The following is a 22,132-nucleotide window of genomic DNA, read 5'->3' as shown; positions in this document are numbered from 1 at the left end:
ATGATTTGTGACCCCCCAGCACCATTGAGGGGCAGGCCTGGCACCTAAAGCCCAGCCCCTGCTGTTGGCAATATGGGGGTAGAAGGGAACCCCAGAACAGAGGCAGCCAGAATGGGGTTTTGCCTTTTCTTTACAAATCCTGGTCCGTACAAAGCGAAGGTGGGAAGGGGCGGCACTGTGCCCCCCCTGTAGAAAAGAACGTCCATCTGAGTAGGGCTGGGGGCTGGTGTTGTCTGCCTGCCCCCTGGGCATGGGGGGCTCGGCAGCTGCACAGAGTCCATCAGAAGTGAGCTGTGACACGGTCAATCTCCAGCAAGTCCTCGAGGATCTGTGGGGAGAAGCAGGGTCAGGGTCAAAACCCCCTGCTCAGTCTTGCTCCATGCATCAGGAGGGGTTTAAGCCTCCCCCAGAGATGCTGGGGCTGGGGCTGGGCTGTGCCAATGCTGCTGGCACCAACCCTAGAGGGTCTTGGCTGGAGGGTCTTGCCCCTGCACTCAGACTCAGCTCCATGCTGCACTGGGCAGGAAGGGATTTCTGCCTGCTCAGACTGGTGGGTTTTGCCTTCCTCTGCTACAGGGGCATGGCTTGGGCCTGGGCTCTCTACTGCTGCCAGGGGCCCCCTGGCAGCAGTAGGATGTTGGCAGCTGCAGCCCTCCAGCTTTCCCAGGGGCAGGGACAATGTCAGGGACGATTTGTACGGCTCCGAGGTCAGACATGGGGCTGGTTCGGATGGGGCTGATACTGCCTTAAGCTGGGCTTGGACTGGATGTGACCCCCACACCTCCCTACTAGCCCCGTGGCTCAGATGCTAGGAGCCCACTGCACTCACAATGTCAGGTGTGGTGCCGATCTTCTTGGCCAGCTCGCCACGCTCCATGGTGCTCAGGTAGAGGTAGCGGTTGAGCAGTTCCCCGTCCAAGATGTTGCGCACAGCGTTTTGCAAGATGCGCCGGTCCATGTGCAGCAACCTGTGGACGAGGGTCAGGGCCCTGAGCCTGTTCCCTGGGGTTAGCACTGCCCTGGGGTGAGCCTGGCAGTGCCCAGAGCTGGCTGGAGCCCGGCTGGTTCCCATCCCTCCCATACTTGTGTGGCAGACGCTGGCTCCGTTCTGCTCCTCTCTCCCTAACACTGCTTGTGGTACCTGCTGCCCACACATGCTGCCACCAGTCCCTGGGGAAAGCCACTGACTCTTCCACTACCTGCCAGCCTCAAGGCTCTTGTAGGGAGCCTTGCAGCAGGGAGATGTGCCCAGCTTGGGGGTGGAACACATCAGCCAGGCTGGCAGGCAACGTGGGGGTCTCTGGCCCTGGGCAGCAGGGCCAAGTCTACCTGCTGTGGGCTCAGGGTTTGACTGCCATGCAGGCCAGGCTACCTGAAGGCGCGGGGGTTGAGGCCAGCATGATGCGGCAGCATGGTGGTGAGAGCGTTCTGTAACATCAGCAGGCGCCGATATGTCTTCTCCTGCATGGGCAGCAGTAGCCCGATGCCGCCGTCCAGTGTGGCTGTGGGGGGGAGAGACGGGGTTTTGAGAGGGGGCTCCCCAGCTCCATCATGGCATAGGGAGACCTTGGTGCCAGGTGCAAGGGCTGGAGCAGTGGAGGGAAGGAATGGGAGCGTCCCCCGTCTTGCTGGGTGGGCTGACCCTGAGCACAGTGGTCTCAAGGCCACTCTTCCGGCCTTGCCAGACAGGACGGGGGCAGCTGCTCCAGCAGGACCGTCCTCTTGACCCCCAGCTAGGCTGGTCCCTCCCACCCCATGCGGGGGGGGCACTGCAGGCACAGCTGCCTCTGCGCCTGCCCGCTGGGCCCCGTCATACCAAACCAGGTGATATGCTTGTTCTCCCAGACGATGGACTTCTTGGTTGGCCCCTCAGAGGTGCCGCGGCAAGGCGTGCGCCAGAAGGTGTTAACGTGGGCACCCACGTGGAAGTCGGCTCGGCGCAGCAGCCGCATCCCCCCAAAGCTCTCCTTGGCTGCCGGAGCAAGAGGGACAGGGTGCCGGGGGTTCAGACAGAGCCGCGGGCCCAGCTTTGGATGCTCCCCCCACCCGGCGCTCCAGCAGCAGCTGCCAGCAGGGCTGCGAGCCAGGCCATGGAGCCTTCCCTGGGCGGATCGCCAGCGAGCAGCAAGCCCGCGCTGGGTTCAAGGCCCCTCGTGCCGCGGCGGCTGTTGTTGGTCCTGCCGGCTCTGTGCCGCTGTTGACAGCACAAACTTAGCCCTGGGCTGGCAGGGCAGCACTGGCGTGGTGCCGGCGGAGAAGGAAGGAGGGGTGTTGCGGTCAAGGCCAGCACTGGCTGTCCTGTGTGCATGCATTTCTGGCTCCCAAATGGTTAAAATCCAGCGAGACTCGAGGCCCCCAGGGATAGAGCACTCCCAAGGCTATTCAGCGAGTCAAGAGCAGGCCTCAGGCCCAGCCTGGGAGCCCCAGCCCCAGGCCAGCTGCAGGTTGGGAGTATGGTAGAGGTCTTACCTTCGGGGAGGTACATGTACACCAGCAGGTTGCGATCCCGGTCAGACACTGCAAGGCAAAGCCAAGGTCAGCAGCAGCCCAGGGGAGGGGCAGCTTCCCCAGAGGCCCCTGGCAGGGTGGTCACAGACTAGCCCAGTCCACCCAGGAGCCCCCGAGAAGGGCACCCTTTTCTCCACTCCCCAAGTCCCTACACAGCAGCCTGGGTGCTTCGGCCCTGGCCTCACAACATACCCAGGAAGCCCAGCTGGGTGCTGTCCACCATGAAGTCCACACTGTACACCTCCAGCGGCTTTGCATCCTGAGGGAAACGGGGGTGTCACAGGGGCACTGGGACACCAAGCACAAAACTCCCAGCCCCATGGGGCAACAGGGATAATGAGGGACCCAAGCCAAGCCCTGCTCCCAGTCCTGCCTCCCCTGTACCCCATGCCCTGTCGCACCCGGCTGACAAGCGAGAGGGTCTTGCTCTCCTCCTGGTAGCGCAGCAACGAGATGCTCTTCATGACGTCGGCAGCCAGGATGAAGTTCTTGACACTGATCATCTGGTGGATGTAGAGCTGGGTGTCGATGAAGGCCATGCCCGTCAGGTCATTGTCCTTCAGGCTCCACAGGAAAATCTGCAGCAGGGCAGTGGCTCAGCTCCGGGAGGCCATAGATGGCTCCTGGCCAAGCACTTGGGGGAATGGGGGCAGCCAGACCCCCAGGCCCAGGGTCTGCAGGGGAGCGCTAGAGTGGACAGCCCTTAATCCCACCCTGGGCAGCCGATTCCCCTGCCACGGGGCCCAAATCAGTGCCCAAAGCTCCTGCCCTGCAGAGACTATGCTCATCCTTCTGGGCAAGGACCTAAGCCCATAGCTCCTAGGCTGTGGGCAGTGGGTGAGACTGGCCAGCTTCGTTCCTTGCCCCCTGCAAGTCCCCTTGCACAGGGCTCCTGGCCACAGTCCCAAGGGTGCCCTCAAAAAGGGGCATCTGGTCCCCACTGGGGCTGCACCCTCACCTTCTGGCCAATGGCCGACACGAGGTAACCATTGCAGTGGCACAGGGCCGTCACAGGGCCCTTCTGCTCCTTCTCATAAAGCACTTTGAACTTGTTCTTGGTCAGCGGCTGCCCAGGTTCCGGCACCACCTCGATGATGTCCATGATCAGGATCTGCGGGGGCAGGGAGCCATGTGAGGGTTGTCCACTGCCCAGGCCTCTCACTCCAACCCAAGGGGTCTGCCCAGCTGGGCCTGGCCCCATGCTGGGGGCACATGACCCTGCAATGCAAGCCTCAGCAGGGAGACTAGATAGCTTGTCTCCTCTCTGCCCCACTAGATGGAGAGAGGGAGCCCTTAGAGAGTGGGGTCAGCTCTGTGGAGCAGGGACCGTGTGAGAACAGGTTCCCGCACCGGCACCAGGGCAGACCAGGGTCACTGGGAAGGAGGATGCAGGCACTGGGCAGAGGGCCGGAGAGGAGGGCAGGGACGTGGCTGGGATAACATCAGAGCTGCCATGGACTGGGGCAGACAACAGGTCTGTCTTGGCCCATCTCTGTCACATGAGGCAGAGAGCGGAGGCTGCAGGGAGAGTGACTGGGGCTGAGCAGGGTTTTCCCCTGTCCCCCTCTCCTTGCAGCCTCCAGCACTGAGGTCCAGGCAGGTCTGATACAGAGGCCGTGCCCCTCGCTCTGCTCAATAGCTCCCAATGCCCCTTTCCTCCAAGCGTGTGTCCAAGCCCTGGTGAATCTGGCTGAGCTCTCAGCTCCCCCACTTCTGGAGGCCATGAGTCCCCCCACCTTTAATGCCACACTGGGGGGAAAACAGCTTCCTGGTGTTAGTGCTAAACTGCTGCCTACTTGGTCCACGTGTAACCCTCGTTCCCATCTGGTGAGAGAGTCAGTAATAAATCCCAAGGGACTTCTCTTCCCCATTCAGTATGTTGTAAACCCTTCTCCTGCCCCTCAAGTGTCTCATTTTTAACTGGACCAGGCCTGGCTCGCTACTCTCCTCCTAGGGAAGCCCCTTATCACCCTTGCTGGCCTTCTCTGCACCTCCTCTAGTTCTTTTATCTTCTTTTGGAAGTGCAGGGACCAGAGCTAAGCACCATATTCACTGTGTGGACATCCTGGGGGTTTACAAAGGAGTATCATAATGCTTTCAGTTTTGCTCACAATCCCCTTCTCCCCCATCCCCAAGGCTCTGGCGATCCTGCACTCACCCGGCCCCGACAGGTGACCTCTTCCCCCTGCATTAGACAGGTGCCGACAGCGATGTAGCCCTTCAGGCCTGACACTGTCTCCTCACTCTTGAGTGACACAGTCTTCATGCACGTTACGTGCTCCCACTCCTCCAGGTCGATCCTGCAGGGGTGGGGGCAGATGTGGGTCAGGGACAACCAGATGCCCATTCTATGCCCACTGGGCAAGATGGCCATAGGCTTGGCTGGAGCAGCCAGAAGTACAGCTGGGCCAGGGCCCCAGAGCTGGGACTGTTAACTCTTTGCTCACCTCCTTGCCCTGCACTGTGCTGCTGTGAAGGGAGCCAAGCCCAGCCAGCACCTGGCTCTTCCCAGGCCAGGCTGTAATGCACCCCTCCGGCCTGGCACCCCTGGTCCAGCCCTCCATAGCAGGCCCAGCCCAGTGCCCTCACCTGGTATTGGGGATAGTCTCCCAGCTCACTGGGGAGATCAGCTGGATGGAAAAGGCCTCCTGCTGTGGGTGGATGTAGCGCTCATCTAGGAAGAAGCAGCAGCATCCATCACTGAGAGGGTGGGGGCAGGCCCACCCCCACACATCAGACACTCCCCACCCCACAAACAACCTGGAGGGAGCTCCCCATGCCTGTGCCCAAAGCTGAGCAGCACGTAGGCAGGGTGCACAGCCAGGAGCCTTGGGCTGTAGCTTGCAGCGGCAAAGGCCAAAGGGGTCCTGGTTGGCAAGAGGCTGGGAGCAGGGCCAGGGATGCCAGGGCCAACTAAGGCAGGGAGCCACAACCTGAACCCGGCCTGCAGCATGGTTTGCTCACCCCGCTCAATGGTCTCGAACTCCTTCTCCTCGCCTGTCATGCGGGGGATGCGGGTGCAGAGGCTGACGATGCTGGTGGCCACTGCGTAGACCTGCCAGGGACAGGCAGCTGTGACAGGCTGGGGGCTTGTGGGGGAGCACAGCAGGAAGGACCCAGGGAATCGGAGCAATGCAGAGAACTCCCTGGCTTCCCTCAGTCCTGCCATGACACCCGAGCAACAGGACCTGATGCGCACAGCATGCTCACAGAGACGGCTGTCACCTGAGGCCAGCTCTCCCCACTTGTTGGAGCCATGCAGCATGTACAAGGGAGCTGGCAGGGCACGCAGCTGCTGGAGGCTGCCAGACAGGGGCAGGGGGCACGCAGGAGAGCCAGGCAAGGGGGAAAATGTGCCAAGTCATATACCCAGCTGTGTAAAAATGCCAGGGTCCACTCCAGTGAGCTACCGCATAGCAACTGAGCTGGTGAGGAGGTCACTACCCACTCAAAGCAAAGCAAGCAGCTAGGAGTTTGTCAGCCAGCATTAGAGCTGCCATGGACTGGGGCACACCCCAGGTCCGTCCTGCCCCGTCTCTTGTCACACGGGGGCAAAGAGCAGAGGCTGCAGGGAGAGTGACTGGGGCTGAGCAGGGTTCTCCCCTGTTCTTCTCTCCCTGCAGCCTCCAGCATTGAGGTCTAGGCAGGCCTGATGCAGAGGCCATGCCCCTCAACTCCCTGCTCTAGAGCCTCGGGTCCCCACTTTAATGCCACACTGAGGGGGAAAGACCTTTGTGGTGTTAGCGTTAAACTGCTCGGTCCATGTGCGACCCCTTATTCCTGTCTGGTGAGAGAGTCAGTAATAAATCGTAAAGAACTTTCTTTCCCTTCTCTACTGAGTGTGTTATAAACTCTTGTCCTGTGCCCCCATCCAGCATCTCTTCTCTAGACTGACCAGACCTGGCCTTGTGTCTCCCCTCCTGGGGAAACCTCAAAGCATCAAAATGGTCACCCACAGTGGGGAGAAGAATGTGCAGACAGAGGATGTGTAAGCTGATCAAAAAGGCATTTGGGGGCAGAAGGGGGAGGGCAGTTTACGGCATGGGTGTCTCTTTGCCAACCAGGTTTTAGGACAATGCCCAATATTAAGGGCTCAGTTACGTAAGTGGTCTGTGAGCAGCCAGCAGTCACAGTGAGAGCTGTAGTAAAAGCAGTGAACATGCAAGGAACAAGAGGTATAAAACACCTGGGGGACAAAGGGTCAGTGGACAACCAAACTACGCCCCTGACTTGTCGGTCCAATCAACCAGGAGAGGGAGCAAGACTCGTTTACAAGGCACAGAGCGTAAGCACAAGCTGTCTGGTGAATGCACCCACATGAGTGGAGGGGAAAGTCCCATCTCTGGAGCATTCGTTCTCTCAGTAACCCACCAGTTCCCTGATCCCTGGGGTTTTGGGGCAAGCAGTGTGGGTCTAGCGGGCCACCCCCTGGCTGGGGCAGGGGGGGCCCAGTGTTGCCCTTGGTGGTGCTGGGCCTGCTGTGTGGGGCCCTGCAGCTTGGGAGTATACCCCGCAGCAGCGACAGCAGAGCACATACCTTGGACTCCACGTGGTAGGCCACGTAGTGCGTGGTGCAGCGAAGCGGGATCTTCCTCACAGGCCAGGGCGCGTCATAGGACAGGTAGGCAGGCAGGACACTGATCCGCAGCTCGCCCTGTGGCCACAGCCAGGTCAGGACCCCTCAGTTCAGATGCAACCCCAGACCCTGCCTTCCCTCCCATGGGCCACGAGCTTGTGGCCAGAGTAGAGCACCCAGTGGAGCTATGTCTGCCAGGGTCCCCAGTCCCTGTGGCCACACGGCTGCCACCTATGGTGTCACATGCCCCTGCAGAGCTCCCAGACCAGCAGGGACACCCCCGGCTCTCTGCACCCCCCATGACCCACCTGGCGGTTGAAGTAGAGGAAGCCCTTGGGGCAGTTGACATTGTGGAAGGGAGCAAAGGACTCGATGGTGCCATCGATGGTCATGGGGTGCAGGCGCAGGGCCCCCCGGGCTGTCACCAGCAGCCAGTGCGGGGACGGGCCGCAGATGAACACCTGCCGGCAGAGATGTGTCACACATCCAGGCCGTCCCATGGGGAACCAGCCAAGACAAGGCGTTTGCAGGATCTCTGTCAAACCCAAGGTCAGCACCCCCCTCAAAGCCAAGCACCCTGCTGACTCGTGAGCCCCATGTATCCCAGCCCATCCGGGAAGGTCTCTGTCTGGGAGCTCTGGCAGGATCCCAAGTCCAAGGCCTGACCCTTCCAGCAATGGACCCCTGTTCTTAGCACAGTGGCTGGAGCAGCAAGGCTCGAGTCTGGCACATGCTGACCCACAGGAATGGTGGGGGGGTTCTAGCTGTCCCCCTGGCCAGTGGGAACCCCAAACCAGCAGCAGAGGAGTCTCTGTGCTGCACCTGGGGTGACAGGCTCCACTTTCCTCCCAGCTCCAGCCCGGGACCAGCAGTGGGTCTGGGCCAGGCTCACCCCCGAGTAGCTGTAGATGTCCTCAAAGTAGCGAAAGCGGGCAACCCGGCCCCGGGCGCCGCCTGCCTCCTCACCCCCCGCGCTCTCCGACTTCTTCTTGGACTGCTTCAGCTTCTTCTCCCGGAAGTTGATGTTGTGGGGGACCTGACGGAGGGGACAGGTCATGGGACCATGCCCACGCTGGCAAGACGCTGCCAGGCAGCAACTGGCTTGGGCAGCCCAAGCCCCACACTGGAGACCTGCAGCAGGCTCCACAGGGCACCAGGGAGTAAGTAGCAAGGGCAGGGACCCTCCCCAGCCTCCTCACAGTCCCTAGCTGTACTCCAACACAACTGGGAGGCAAAGAGGCTGGGCACAGACAAACACCACACATGCATCTGCTGACATGTGGGGCAGATGCTGGGTAGGCTGTGCCTTCTGGACCAGCTCCGGAAGGAAGGAGTTGGCGGACCCTATAGCCTCCCCTGGGATGGAGCAGATGTGCTGCAGGCTGAGACAGCCCCAGTCTCCTTCCCAGACTGAAACAGGACTGCATGGATGCCTGTTAGATGCCCCCCTGCCCCCAGCCCAGGTGTTACCTTCTTGAACCGGACCTTCAAGTTGCTCTGGCCCAGCTGAGAGTCGTGGCCAAAGGCCTCATAAATCAGCAGCTCTTGATCCACATGGACCTGCCAATGGAGAAAGAACCAAGACCTGAGCTGCTCTCAGGTCCCTTCCGGGTTCAGGTGCCAACTGGCTTCCAGAAGCGAGCAGGGGGAGAGCAGCAGAGTCAGTGCACACCTGCGAGGCAGGAGCTGCCCACCAGCAGGATGTGCTGGAGACTGAATGGGGGAGCCTGGGGGAAGAACCCCCAGCACAAGGCCTAGACCAGCTGGGACATCCCAGGCAGCTGGCCCAGCTCCCAACTCTTCCATAGTCTTGCTATGTCGGGGGGCTGCTCCAGAGCCCCTGAGGAGTGGACATGCAAGTGAGGCTTCTGCTGCACCCACAGATGGGCATGCTGTGCTTGGGGCATCCTGCAGGCATCCTGCCACTCAGGGAGCCCACCACTGCCCCCCCGCCCCAGCACCTGTGAAAGGCCCTCAGCATTAAGCCTCTGCTTCCCTTTGCCCCACTGCCAGCCACAGCCTCACTCACCCCCCAGGAACAAGCCCACACAGAGTCATAGCCCTGCCAACTCCCACCCTCCACTTCAGACATGGGGCAGCAGTTGCCCACCCGGACGGTGCTGGTCAGCAATGCCTGGACCCAGGTGGGATCCCAGGGCCAACCCTGAATAGGCTCATGCCCACACTGACATCCTGGGCAGTGACAGCCAGGCAGGAGCTGGTATCACAGTGACCTGGTGTCCCAACACAAGTTGTCAGAGCTGGAGACAGTTTCTTAGTGCCCCCAGTCTGCCCAAATGTCTCTGCTCTAAGCATGACTCTGCTGATGGTCTATTTGGGATTTCCCAGCCTTCTAGGCCTTGCTGGTTGCCCCCTTTCTACTACAGCTGTTGGGGGAGGGGAGGTGGGGCATTAAGCCTCCCTCAGAAATGCTGGGTGCTGGCTGCAGCCCAGGCTGGGTATGGGGTTGGGCTGTGCCAACGCTCCTGGTGGCACCAACCCCGCAGGGTCCTGGCTGGAGGGTCTCGCCCCTGAGCTGAGAGTCAGACTGATACTGCACTGGGGCAGGAAGGGATTTCCCCCATGCTCAGATTGGTCTGGACTGGGGTAGGGTTTGCCTTCCTCTGCAGTGAGGGCACATTGGCAGCTGCTGCCCCCCTGTATCTTGGGGGCAGGGGCATTGCCTGGGGCTGTGTCAGGGGTAACTGTGCCGTGTGGCTCCAAGGTCAGACACAGGGTTTGTTTGGGCTGGTTTGGATGGGGCTGATCCTGCCTCAGGGCTAGGACTGACTGTGACCCCATAGCTCCCTTCACCACCACGGTTCTGTGATTCACTGTTGATTTTCTCTATGATTTCTATGCTCCCTCCTTGCACCAGGATAACGACGGTGGCTCTCCCTGCTCCCCCAGGCAAGCAGGGAGTCCGCCTACACTTCTCTCCAGTGAAGCCAGGCCACCCCTGCCAGCTCAGCTTGGGGGCTCTGCCGCAGCTCCCCTGCCTGCGTGTGCCCAGCCCACGTGCCAACTCCATCCTGGGCCCCAGCCCTGTGGCAGCAACACCCCAGCCCACGTGCCAACTCACCAGAAGGTACGGCCGGGTCTGACGGTTTCCCAGAGCCACCAGCAGCACCTCCTTCACAAGGGGCATCTCCCCCTGGCGCGTCACCTCCTCCTTCTTGGCATCGCCCTGGGCTGTTGGCTGCCCAAAGGAGCTGTCCACAAGCACCCGCTGCCCCATGGGGAAGTTCTTCACCAGGAAGACCAGGCGCCACTCAGGCAGCTGATAGATCTATGTGGGGAGGAACAGGCACTGACCTGGGAGGTTGTGGGGGACAGGGGTTGTAAACAGCCAGGCCTGGTGACTAGCTCAGGGTCATGACCTCTGTCCTAATGGTACTCAGTGGTTCCTGCTGGCCACACTATTATTGAAGCCTTTCAAGGCTTTGGGGGGTGGTCTCAGGGCAGCAGGTCCCGCAGGGGAACCACAGCGGACATCAGTACCTCATCCAGGCTGCAGCTGCTGCCCCAGCAACCCTGCTGCCCAGTGCCTGAGCTCCAAGACTCACAGCTGCAACCCCAGGTCCCCTGGGGATGGGCACAGCCCATGTCTGGGCTCCTCTCAGCAGCCCCATGGCAGCACAGGGTTGGGGTAAGGGGGCAGAGCCATGACACTCAGCTGTGTGTCCTATGTACCCTCACAGCCTTGGCCAGGGCCACCCCAGCTGAGCTCACAGAGCCGCACCCACCAGCAGCATCCAGCCCTTTGGGGCTAGGACACAGCAGCTCCTGGCCAGGATGGCCAGCAGGGAAGGAAGCCCCTGCCCAGCTGACTTCAGGGGGACTGGAGAAGTAGAGGAATCACTGGCACCAAGACATGCCTGGGAGTCTGGAGCTCCCACGATGCCAGCCTGGGCTTTATAGTCACACGCCACTGCCTCCCAAAGGGGCATTACAATGCCTCCCAGCCACTTGCCACCCTCATCCCGAGGGTGATACTGGGGGGGCAGCAGGAACTCCTGCAGAGCCCCCGTACCCTGCTCTACAGAGTTTCCTATCCAGGCCCTGCCTCTGCTTTGATTTGCTCTGACAGGGGCTGGTGGGGTGGGGCGGGGGCCAGCAGTGGCGGTGCACCTCACCTCCATGGCTCCATTCTCCCGTACCAGCACACACCAGTGCGTGGGCTCCACCTTGTACTGGTGGGGGTCCCTGTCAGCTGAGGGCAGGCTGCTCCGCCGCGGCTCCTCCTTGGTGGGGCTGAAGAGCGAGTTCGAGTCCCCATACAGCATCTCCTCCTCATCGTCCACGGTGTTGCTGCACCAGGCAGGAGTGGAGAAGCCATTACACCGTGATGGGAAACTTGGTCGTCACACCAGACGGCAAAGCTAACATGTTTTACGATTTCTTTGCCTCCGTCTTCCTAAGTAGGGACCAGAACAGCCACCTCCCTGCTGGGCCCCCTCGGGCCCCAGGGGAGGCACACCTGGGCCATTGGCTAGTGAGGATTTAGTTAGGGAGCTTCTGGAGGGGTTGGATGTATTCAAGTCAGCTGGTCCAGATGATCTCCACCCTAGAGTTCTAGAGGTCATTGCAAGTCCCCTGGCACAACTTTACGAGCACTCGTGGTGCTCCGGTGAGGTACCGGAGGACTGGAAGAGGGCCAACATGGTCCCCATCTTCAAAAAAGGCAGGAAGGAGGACCCGGGAAACTATAGGCCGGTTAGTCTCACCTCGATCCTAGGCAAGCTGTTCGAGAAAATTATGCTGGCACACATCCAGGAGGGGCCAGCAGGGGACCACATGCTTAGGGGCAACCAGCACGGGTTCATCAGTGGCAGGTCCTGTCAGACCAACCTGGTGGCCTTTTACGATCAGATCACCAGATCATTAGACGCAGGGGTAGCAGTGGACATCGTCTTCCTGGACTTCCGGAAGGCTTTTGACACTCTCTCTCACCCCGTTCTCATTAAGAAACTGGGGGGCTGTGGTGTAGACACCCACACAGTCAAATGGGTCACCAACTGGCTGGAGGGCCGCACCCAGAGAGCGGTGGTGGACGGGTCCTTCTCAACCTGGAGGGGTGTGGGCAGTGGGGTCCCCCAGGGCTCAGTCCTCGGGCCCGCACTGTTCAACATCTTCATCAGTGACTTGGACGAGGGGGTAAAAAGCACCTGTTCAAATTTGCTGATGACACTAGGATGTGGGGGGACGTGGGCACACTGGAAGGATGCAACAGGCTACAATCAGACCTAGACAGGTTACAAGGGTGGGCGGATGAGAATAGGTTGGGTTTCAACACAGACAAGTGCAAGGTGATGCACCTCGGGAGGAACAACCGGCACCATACCTACAGGTGGCGGCTCTTGGGGCTGGGGCTGCCTTTGAGGGTGGAAGGAGCCTGGGCATCTGGGAAGCAGTGGTGTGGAGGGGCTGCTCTGAGCAGAGACATCAGTGCAGTAAGCAACACCTACCCCCATGGTGTTCCCTGCCCTGGGGCAAAGCCTAGTCTGGCGGACAGCCCCCAGGGGTGGCTTCAACCTGTAGTCAGGAGCTAGGAGACGTGGCAATAAAGCCAACCTATCAGACTAGTCTAGTCTGCAAGGAAAGCTTTCCCCGCTCCCACCATTTCCTCCCTACTTCCCCTCACACACCTGATGTCCTGGATGACCGTCTCGGCCTCTGAGTGGCTGCGGAGGGACAGATCATCGCGGGAGCTGGCTGCCCGGCTCTCCGTGGTGAACATGCCGCTCACGTCTCGGTACACACACAGTGCGATCACCTTTGATTGCTATGGAGACAGGCCGGTGGTCAGCCTGGGCGAGTAGGAGGGGACGCGCCAGCTGAACCCCATTTGCAGGCCTGCCCCGGCCCGGCTGCCCCCTGGATGGACTGCGCCAGGGTCAAGCTAACTGGTGCAGAAAAGCCTGCCCTTCCCACTCCTTACAGCCCCCCAGACTCACAAGGTGCAGCTGTGGCTTCTGCAGGGTGAGGCGGTGAGTGCGGCCACCATATGTGTCGCTCTTGAGCACGAACATGGTCACCTGCCCCTCAGCACTCATGATCACCACGTAGGGGTCGGCCACAGCGCAGTGTACGATGGGGGAGCCCAGGTCCACAGGGATGAAGTGCAGCTGGTTCACTGCAAGGCACAGGCAACCAGCTGCAGCCACCAGCCCTGGGAGCCGGGGGTGCCCGCTGCCTGCCAGCCCCAACCCAGCTGGGTCCAGGCACACACCACATGCCAGCCGCAGTGGCTCAGATACAGGCTGGTAACCAGCACTCCCTCCCCCTGGAAACCCACCTCCTTCCAGCAGGCGGATGCCCAGGGGCGACACCTGAACTATGTAGCGGTTCTCGCCGATGTTGCCAGCAAAGACAGTAGGGCCTTGCGTGGCGAAGCCGCTCGTATCCAGCTCCATGATCTCCTGCCCGGTCTGCAGGATCTAGGGTCCAGGCCGGAAGGGAGTCAGCACAGAAAGCAGCAACCCCCTGCAACCCTTATCCAGCAGGAAGGGGCAACCCAACCTCCTGGAACAGCTAGGGACCAGGCCCTGTCTGGGGAAAGCCCTACCATAGTGGAGTCTTCACGGCTCAGGATGAGGAAGCCGTGCCGCTTGCCGTCGTCCTCGGACTCTGGCGGGCTGGGATCCTTCTCCGTGCTCTCCCCCTTGGTGGCCTCATCCTGCAGGGAGAGGGAGGATCTGTGAATTTACGGTGCCTGCCCTGGGGCTCAGCACCAGCCAGCCTGGGCAGGAGACCTAGTCTCAGAGCCTGGCCCCGTGTCCTCCCTTCAATCACCAGCCCAGCCCCTAGGGAAGGCAGCAGAGATCCTGGGAGCTGAGGGAGAGGCAGATCATGGCTGGACCGGAGCCTGCCCTTCACCCTGACCCCGGCCTGCCCCTCAAGGACCCACCTCCTCTTTCTTTTGGGGCGAGATCACCGTCCACATGTCGTAGCAGCCTGGGAGCTCAAAGGTCGTCACCACTTGGGGCCGGATGCTTTTCTGTCAGGGAAGGCCAATGTAAAAGCTGCAGCCTGTAGATACCCCTCAAGCCTGGCTGCAGCCATGCCAGGACCCCCACTCGCCTCTGCAAAGGCCACTGCCAGCCTCCAAGCAAACCCAGGCACTGCCCTGCAAGGTGCCTGGCAGCCCAGACCCTCACCTGGCATAAGCCCAGGGGGAGCCTGGAGAGACCACATGTCTGCATGGGCAGCACCCAGCTTCTCCCATCAGGCTGGGCTGGGGCTGCCCTCAGCCCAAGAGCAGGGAACCCCTGGGACACTCCAGCCTGGCTCCCTCTGACATATTCTCCCATGAACACTACAGAAGAAAGCAGCAGTCTTTACCCCTGGTCCTGCCCCAGGGCTGAGGAGTAGAATATAAGAGCTGCCATAGACTGGGGCAGACCCCAGGTCCGTCCTGTCCAGTCTCCTGTGTCACACAGGGGCAGAGAGCAGAGGCTGAAGGGAGAGAGTGACGGGCTGAGCAGTGTTTTCCCTTGATCCTCTCTCCCTGCAGCCTCCAGCATTGAGAGTCTAGGCAGATTTGATAGAGGCCGTGCCCCTCACTCCCTGCTTCATGGCCACAGATGCCCCTTTCCTTCAAGCACATGCCCAGTCCCTTGGTGAACTGGCTAAACTCTCAGCTCCCACCACCTCTGCTGGCCATGTGTCCTCCACCTTTAAATCCACACTGGGGAAACAGAATGGCCTGGTGTTAAACTGCCAGCCTGCTCAGTCCATGTGCGACCCTCATCGTTGTCTGGTGACAGTCGGTCAGTAATAAATCCCTAATGACTTTTTCTTCACCATTTAGTGTTGTAAACCCTCCTCCTGTCTCCCCTCCAGCATCTCCTCTCTAGGCTGTCCAGGCCTGGCCTTGTTAGTCTCCTCCTCAGGAAACCCCTCTGGGCCGCTCATCATCTTTGTGCCCTTCCTTTGGATGTTCTCTACTTCTTCTAAATCCTTTTGGAGGCGTGGGGGCAAGATCTTCTTGGCCTCCTGGGGGCTCTCCTCACAGAGCTGTCAGGCTCCTCCTAGAGCCTTGAGTGGGAGGAGAGACGACCCTGAAGCCCAGAGCTGACTTGCTTGGGCAGGAGACCTGGTCTCCACTGACAGCTGGGCCAGGAGGGGAGCACCATGCTCCCCCTTTGATTACTAGCCCAGCCCCAGCCAAGGTGCAGGAGAGTGGGAGAAGGCACTGCTCAGCACTGGAGCCTTCCCCCCACTCCTATGCTAGGGGACCACCTTCTCCCCCACTTCCCCTGCTGGGTTCTTGGGAAGCTGGAAGAAGTCCTGGGAGCCGAGGGCGAGGCAGATAATAGCCCTCCCTGGGGACCTGCCTGGATCACAGGGCTGCAGTGCTCACCTGTCATGGGGCTGGCAGTAGCCACAAGGAATGCTCTGCCCCCACGTCACCCAGCAGAGTCCCAAAGCCTGTTCTCCCCTTGAAAGAGCTGGAACCCAGGGTTACAGGGACAGGAGCCCAGCACGGTCCCCCCAAACCTTGTGCCTAGGCGTTTACTGGCTGCTCCAGTGACCTCTGAGGCAGCCCTGGTACGCCTAGGAGATGCTCTAGCACCGGTACCTGACCTGCGACATTCACTTCCCTGATGCAGGCCTTCGACAGTGCGGAGATGACCCATGGCACAACCCCCTTGTAGGTGCCCAGGTCAGCTAGAGCCCCATATGTGCCCTCCCCCGCCAGGCTCACCTGCAGGACAGACAGGGCCCCATTCTTGCCGTAGCCCGAACACAGCACAATCTCCAGGTCTGGCTCAGGGCTGTTCTGGAACTGCAGGGGGGAGCAGAGTGAGCAGCAGGGTCAGGAACTGTCCTCCCCAACCCCTTCCCCACAGCCAGGCTGCCCCAAAAAGCGGAGGCAGCAGGTTGATGGCCCCAGCACCCAGTGTGAGCACTGACAGCTCTGCTCCTTGCTCCTGTCTCCTTCCCCAGCAGCTCTGGGCCCTACCCCCAGGCCCATTCCCAGTTCAAAGCCTAGAGGCCAGGCAGCCCAGCTTCTCCTGTACCTTCCAACTCCTTACACAGATTCCCAAGCCTACTGTCCCCTCCAGCTGCCCAGCAGAGGTAGGAGCATAGGGCAGCCAGGGGAGACAAACCCTCCCATTGCCCTAGTCCCACAGAGACCAGCTACGTGGTGACAAGTGGTTGAGTCAAGCAGCAGCCCACAGCCCAGCCGATGCAGGGGGCAGAGAAGCACTAACGAGACTTGTGGGGTCTTGGATACAGGGGCAGCAGGGTCATGGTATCAGGGGATGTTACCAAGGTCAAGGTGAGGCCACAGAACAGCCCCCCACCTGGCTAAATCTCTCAGCATGCACTGCAGCCACCCCCACAGAGTGAGACAGCCCCGAATCCCATAAGACACGGAGCACAGCTGGAGAATGAGGGCCCAGGTACACACCTCCTCAGAGAGGAACGCAGGCTCACCCATGGCAGCGTTGGCGCAGGGGCCGATGTTGAGGATGCTGTCACACACCTGCAAGACACGTGGCTCCTGCTGAGTTCCCAGTGCCGGATGGAGCTGATGGGCACAGGCAGGGGTGGGGCACAGGAGCAGCAGTTCCAGTCCCCATGAGGGGAGATGAGGCCTTGTCCTCGGGGAAGCCAGCTCCAGCCTGGGCCCGGGCCCTGGAGCCGCTGGCTGCAGCTGAGTTTCAGCCTGGTTCTTAAGCGACAAAGGTCTGTATCTCAAGGGTCTGGGGCCTGGTCCCCCTGCCTGAGGGTGGGGTGGTTGGACACCACACTCCTCTCCGCCAGGGGGAGTGAAATGGGCCCATCTGGACAAGGCATGTGACCCGGGCTGGAGACTTGAGGGACTCGCCCCCATGAGTCTCATGCAGTTGAGAAAGCAGCAGTGCAAAGCAAGGCCTGGCTGTGGCTGCCTCTGGCTGACCCCACCTGTTCTGTGGAAAGCCAATGGCTGTGCTCCCTGAGCCATGAGGGCATGCAGGAGGGGGAGCTGAGAAAGGTCGCACCTCAAAGGAGTAGGTGGCAAGCTGTGTACCGGACTGGGCCTCGCTGCCATACACCTCGATTTCGTCCACCTCGTCCTGTGGTGCCGACTTCCCCCCTGCAGCACAATGCCAGTCAGTAAGAGAACCCAGCCTCCCCAGTGGGTGTGGGGCCATGCCAGCCTCAGGCCCCTGGTGCCCACCCTCACAGCCTGGGGATTTTATAGACATTCGGGCTGGAAGGGACCTTGGAAGATCATCGAGTCCAGCCCCCCGCCCCAGGGGCAGGAAGTCAGCTGGGGTCATAGGATCCCAGCAAGATAAGCATCCAAATTTCTCTTGAAGGCATTCAGTGTGGGTGCTTGGGGGTGAGAGCAAGTCAGATGCAGCTGCTACAGCTGCTCCCAATAAAGCTCTGCAAGCTGGAGTGGCTCCCGCCAGGGCCTGCCAAGCCTCCTTCCCAGTGGACTAGGCCCTGGTACCTAGAGGTCCAGGCTGAGCCAACTCCCTTCATCCCAACCTTGTTCCAAAGAGACGCCCACCTACCAGCCCAGGCCCCAGATGACTCCGTTCGCTTCTTCTTCATGGGGGGCTCCTCCTGGGGGAGAGGGAAGGCAGCAGCTGAGAGCAAGGTGTCCGACTCAAGCACAGCCCTGACTCCAGGTCTTGGGATGGTGTTGGGGGATGTGTTCACTGCTGGGCTCTGACCAGTGAGCAGCCAGCCTCTAGCAGGATGCCCCACCTGCAGCCTCCCACCAGGGCCAACCCAGGGACCCACCCCCATGCTAAGGTCTTTACTACATGCTGAGGGGGTTGGGAAGCAAGGTAGTCCCTCATCAATCCCCACGTGCCCTTGCAAATGTGCATTGGTCATGTGCCTAGTCAGGGCACAGCCCCCTTCCTGCCTCTCTCCCCACGGCACAGTAGGCTGCATACATGGCTCCTTGAAGAGTCCAAGATGTGCCCCCCTGACCTATAACAAGGGCAGCCTCAGCTGCCTGGCAGAAGGGCTGGGAGCTCCCAGGCAGCGCATAGGGGCAGGAAGCCACTAGCAGACACAACCTCAGGAGAACGTCATGGCTGAATATAGACAGATACTCGGGTGGTAAGGCCACAGGGACATGTGTCATGGTGCTGCCAGGTCTGTACATGCCGAAGGCAAGGCTGGCAGCTGGCACCAAACTCCCCTTGGCCTGGAGCACATACTGCCAGCAGCACCAAGACACAGAGCAGCGCCAGGAAAACCCCCTGGCCCAAGCAGCACATCAACCACTGTTCTCAGACCCAGGGCAGGGCCTAATTTGGGTCACCCTGTGTGCAGATCCAGGCTGGCATGTTCTGCAGCTGAAGCCCAACAAGGGGCTGGGCAGATTGGGAAAGGCCCCAGCCGCCTCACCTGCTTATCAGCAGGGTCCTTGGCCACGTTCATGGGTGTTTCCTGCAGCTTCTCCGTGTACTTGAGCAGGAGGGAGTTCCCAAGCCGCGAGCCCAGGAACAGGTAGCCTGGCTCCATCGTGATCATCTGGGGAAGCAGAGGAGTTGAGGCACCCTCAGACTGCATGGGACTCGAGGCATTGGGATGTCAAGGGCACCAGGGCTGGGTGCCACCAGCAACCAAAGCCTCAAGGACACCCACAGGGAGATATACAGGTCACAGCAATGACCCTGGCAGTCCCAGGATGCACGTGCAGCCAGGATCAGGAGTGGCCAGAAGCAGACATCTCTCATGGGCCAGCTCTAACCCAGGTTTATCCAGTGCCAGACCCACTGGCTCCCTGCAGAGTTGGCTTCTCCCACAAGCCAAACCCACCCTGTCCTTTGGGGCCTTGCTGTCCTCTGAGCCAGGGGGAATGCCTTCTTACACCTCATCTGGCCCCCAAAAGGCCCCGTGAGCACTGTGGGGAGATGGACTCATTGGAGACACCAGAATCAGACCCATGGCTCCAGCGTGCTGCCAAAGGTCTTTGCATCACAGTACCCAGTACAGAGAATCACAACAGCCAGGACAGGAAGCAATGAGGGCAGGGATCCCACAGGGCCCTGGATCATCCCGCAGCCCCTCCAAGCCAGCTCTGAACCTCCCCAAGCCTCAGGATGCCCAGCCCCAGCTTGCAGCTTACACAGGTGGTGAGGACACTGGCGGCCGCTTTGTCGAAGTGGAAGGACCGGACACTTCTCATCCCATCTGTGATGAGGGTCAGGACGTAGCTGAGGAGAGAGCAGTAGCCTTGTGGCCGGGGGCCTCTCTAACCTCCAGGGCCATACGTTCCAAGCCAGGTGGGGAACTCTGCAGTCTGGCACCCAAGGAAGAGCCAGGGGACTGGGAAGTGGATGAGCTGGGGGCCTGCAGCCTGGGCAGAGGGGCAAGCTCAGACCTTCCCTGGAGCTTGGGCTCCCCAGCATGTCAGGGCTGTGTTAGGCAGCAAGGGCCATGCCCTAGTATGCGGGAGACTCAGTGCAGAGCCACGACAGGGCAGGTGCTAGGAGGTAACAAGCCTCAGGGCCCTGCAGGCCACCTGGCTGGCTGCTCCTGCCACTTCCTGCTGCTTGAGGACAGCAGTCCCTCTCCTGTCTGTCCCATACCCTTCAGGCATTCTCCAGCCCTAAAGAAGAGCAGCCTCATGCCCTGACCTCACCAGCAAATGCAGAAAGGACTTGCCCAGGGCCCCCTGGTGAAGAAAACCCAAGAGGCCCAAGTCCCAGGCTTCCACACTAGCCACTAGGCCCCCCTGCCCCCCCAAAACATGGTTCAGGGAGGACGTCTCTGCCATGAGATATGCAGGGTCTCCATCACACCCGGGCCCTTATGCTCCATGTCCTCCTCCCTCAACTCACAGCCAAAAGGCGGGGGGCTGGGCCCTCCCCAGGCTGCCCCAGGCCTTACATCTCTCCTCCCTTCAGTGAGATGACCATCTTGTCATAGGAGATGAACGTGGCCTGGGCACAGTCCAGTGTGATTTTCACACTCTCTTGGACCCCTGCACAAAGAGGAGAAGAGAGGAGAGGACAGCTCAGCAGGGAGCACAGTAGGGGAGTGACATCCCCACTCAACCCAGGCAGGCACCAGACCCAGTGTCCCCATTCATTTCAAACACACCTGCCAGCAAAGCACATGCGCGAGAGGGAACAAGTAGGCCCTGTGTTCAGGTACCAACACCTAGGCCCCAACTCAAGCCACATGCCCAGTACTCAGATAGACCCAGGTACCAGAAAGCATTGTGCCCCAGCTCATTGTGCATGGAGCTGATACCTCAAAAACCCAGGCCCATCTCCCCACCCTAGTGCCAGAGACCTCTTCCCTGAGCCCTGCCTGCTGAACTGGAAACAGCAGGTACAGAGCCCTCTCTCAGCTCACACAGCAGCCCAGAACCAGGACTGAGGATCAGCTGCCTCCACATGCCTTGGGCAAGCCAAGCTGGGCCCAAGGGCAGATGGAGTGCTTGGTAGCCAGGCTGCAGTAATCCAGGGAGCAGTGGGTGTGCCAGCTTACGGAGGGGGAAGACGGTAGTGCCATTGGTGAGGCTGTTAAGGGACACGCCATAGGGTGGGACGCTCTGGTTCAGGTACAGCAGGGAGTTCACTGCAAAGATCACCACGCCACCTGGAGAGGGAAACAACAAGCACTGGTTGGCTCCAGGGGCAACTCAGCACAGGCTGTAGCAGGATGTCCCCTCCCCCTCACCTGTTTCCCCCCTGCTCCCTGGAGGGGAAAGAGGATGTTGGCCTGCGTGGCCCATTCAGATCTGCTGTTGCCCTGCCTGTAAGCTGCCAAGCCAGCCTGCTCTTAGTGGTGGGGTGGGAAAGTGAAGGTCCTGCTCCAGGCTGCCGACCTGAAGTCCCCAGCTGGACTGGCACATTGGCCTGTTCCTAGAGAAGCAGTGTTGAGACTAGGGCTGCGGGTTTCACTGCCGCAAGAAGCTTGGCTTCCCCCAGAAACTGGCCATAGCCCCAGCTGGGGATGGGGGAGAGTGCAGAACTTGTGGGACCTTCAAGAGAGTCACTGACAGCACAAGCCCATGGAATCCCAGGCCTGCAGCCTCCTCAGCATCAAGGGAACCAGCCTGGGTTGGGTTCATGCAGGTCAGCAAGAGATCCCTCCTCCCACACCCTGGCTCCCTGCCAGGAGAGTCACTGAACCCATCCTGTAGGCTGGGCTGGGCTTAACCCTTCCCAGCCTGACCCCCCCAGAGCAGAGCTCTCTGCCTAGCACCTATATCTCTACCCAGCAGACTCCAGGGACAGCCAGTGCCTGATGGGAGGGAGTGGGAAGCAGTAGGACAGAGCCCCATGCAGAGAGGGCACCACCAGTTGCAACCACAGGCCCTTCATGACAACCCCCCACCCAAGTTCTAAGTGGGGTGCCCCACACAGCAGAAGGCTGGCTCACCCTGTACAAGCAGACATTGGTACCAGGCAGCTATCAAGATGCTTAGCACAAGCCAGGGTGTCTGCTGCTATGTCTGCTGCAAACACCCACCCTGCCTCCCCCATCCCCAAGAGAGGAGACTCCAAGGGCAGGGAGGGACATGGGGGCAGAGATGAAGAGCCATGCCCAAGGTTCCCCCAAGCCAGGGGCAGTAGGCACTCACCAATGGGCTTGGGCACAGCCAGGGCCTGTGTGCAGTCAAAGGGCAGGTTGCTGAGGGACCAGATGACGGGATGCACCTTCTGCATGATGTTGAGCGAGATGGCCACGATGCTGCAGGTGTCCTGTCGCACTGCCACCCGCCTGCACAGGGTGCAAGGGGACATGGGCTCACACCCTGCCTGGCCTGGAGAGCCCCGCACAAGAGACACCAGGACCCCATACCCCACCTGCTTCCCCTCACTCCTATGGGCCCAGTTCTACGGCTGGTGCACTGTCCCTCCACTCCAGCCCACCCAAGATGCTCTGAACACCGCCCCCCCAAGAAGTCAAGCCCTCTTCCTGGGGGAGCTGCCCCATCACTACACAGGACCATGTGCCAGCCTGCACCACACCCCACTGTAGCACTGACCCCTCCCCACAAGGCTCCCTACAGGCCTGGCCTAGCTGGGACCAAAGCCGTGAGTGCCCAAGGTCGGGGAAGGTGGGGCT

At 60.6% G+C, this 22,132-nt stretch overlaps 1 protein-coding gene across 1 annotated transcript in view; it reads right to left on the bottom strand.

The window, feature by feature from the left end:
• Positions 1-112: 112 nt before the first annotated feature.
• The window catches only part of CPSF1 (cleavage and polyadenylation specific factor 1), a 35,627-nt gene continuing 13,607 nt past the window's right edge, over positions 113-22,132 (bottom strand). Inside the window, exons 8-38 of the mRNA XM_090040851.1 lie at positions 21,645-21,784; positions 20,546-20,656; positions 19,940-20,033; positions 19,176-19,263; positions 18,452-18,577; positions 17,602-17,653; positions 17,080-17,174; positions 16,506-16,580; positions 15,795-15,875; positions 13,995-14,084; positions 13,653-13,763; positions 13,383-13,524; positions 13,042-13,220; positions 12,733-12,869; positions 11,221-11,395; positions 10,167-10,373; positions 8,555-8,644; positions 7,977-8,120; positions 7,393-7,545; positions 7,046-7,162; positions 5,473-5,563; positions 5,098-5,182; positions 4,667-4,808; positions 3,467-3,619; positions 2,910-3,086; positions 2,701-2,767; positions 2,470-2,517; positions 1,817-1,972; positions 1,373-1,502; positions 830-968; positions 113-328 (exon numbers count right to left, since the gene is read on the bottom strand). Of these exons, the coding sequence (XP_089896977.1) occupies positions 281-328; positions 830-968; positions 1,373-1,502; positions 1,817-1,972; positions 2,470-2,517; positions 2,701-2,767; positions 2,910-3,086; positions 3,467-3,619; positions 4,667-4,808; positions 5,098-5,182; positions 5,473-5,563; positions 7,046-7,162; positions 7,393-7,545; positions 7,977-8,120; positions 8,555-8,644; positions 10,167-10,373; positions 11,221-11,395; positions 12,733-12,869; positions 13,042-13,220; positions 13,383-13,524; positions 13,653-13,763; positions 13,995-14,084; positions 15,795-15,875; positions 16,506-16,580; positions 17,080-17,174; positions 17,602-17,653; positions 18,452-18,577; positions 19,176-19,263; positions 19,940-20,033; positions 20,546-20,656; positions 21,645-21,784 (3,643 nt within the window). The 3' untranslated portion in view covers positions 113-280. The remainder of the gene's footprint in view (positions 329-829; positions 969-1,372; positions 1,503-1,816; positions 1,973-2,469; positions 2,518-2,700; positions 2,768-2,909; positions 3,087-3,466; positions 3,620-4,666; positions 4,809-5,097; positions 5,183-5,472; positions 5,564-7,045; positions 7,163-7,392; positions 7,546-7,976; positions 8,121-8,554; positions 8,645-10,166; positions 10,374-11,220; positions 11,396-12,732; positions 12,870-13,041; positions 13,221-13,382; positions 13,525-13,652; positions 13,764-13,994; positions 14,085-15,794; positions 15,876-16,505; positions 16,581-17,079; positions 17,175-17,601; positions 17,654-18,451; positions 18,578-19,175; positions 19,264-19,939; positions 20,034-20,545; positions 20,657-21,644; positions 21,785-22,132) is intronic.

Source organism: Crocodylus siamensis, chromosome 3 (genome assembly GCF_052110815.1).
Source record: "Crocodylus siamensis isolate JL-2025a chromosome 3, ASM5211081v1, whole genome shotgun sequence".
NCBI lineage: Eukaryota > Metazoa > Chordata > Crocodylia > Crocodylidae > Crocodylus > Crocodylus siamensis.
Note: the sequence above shows the minus strand (reverse complement) of the source record. Positions and strands in the feature narration are given on the sequence as shown.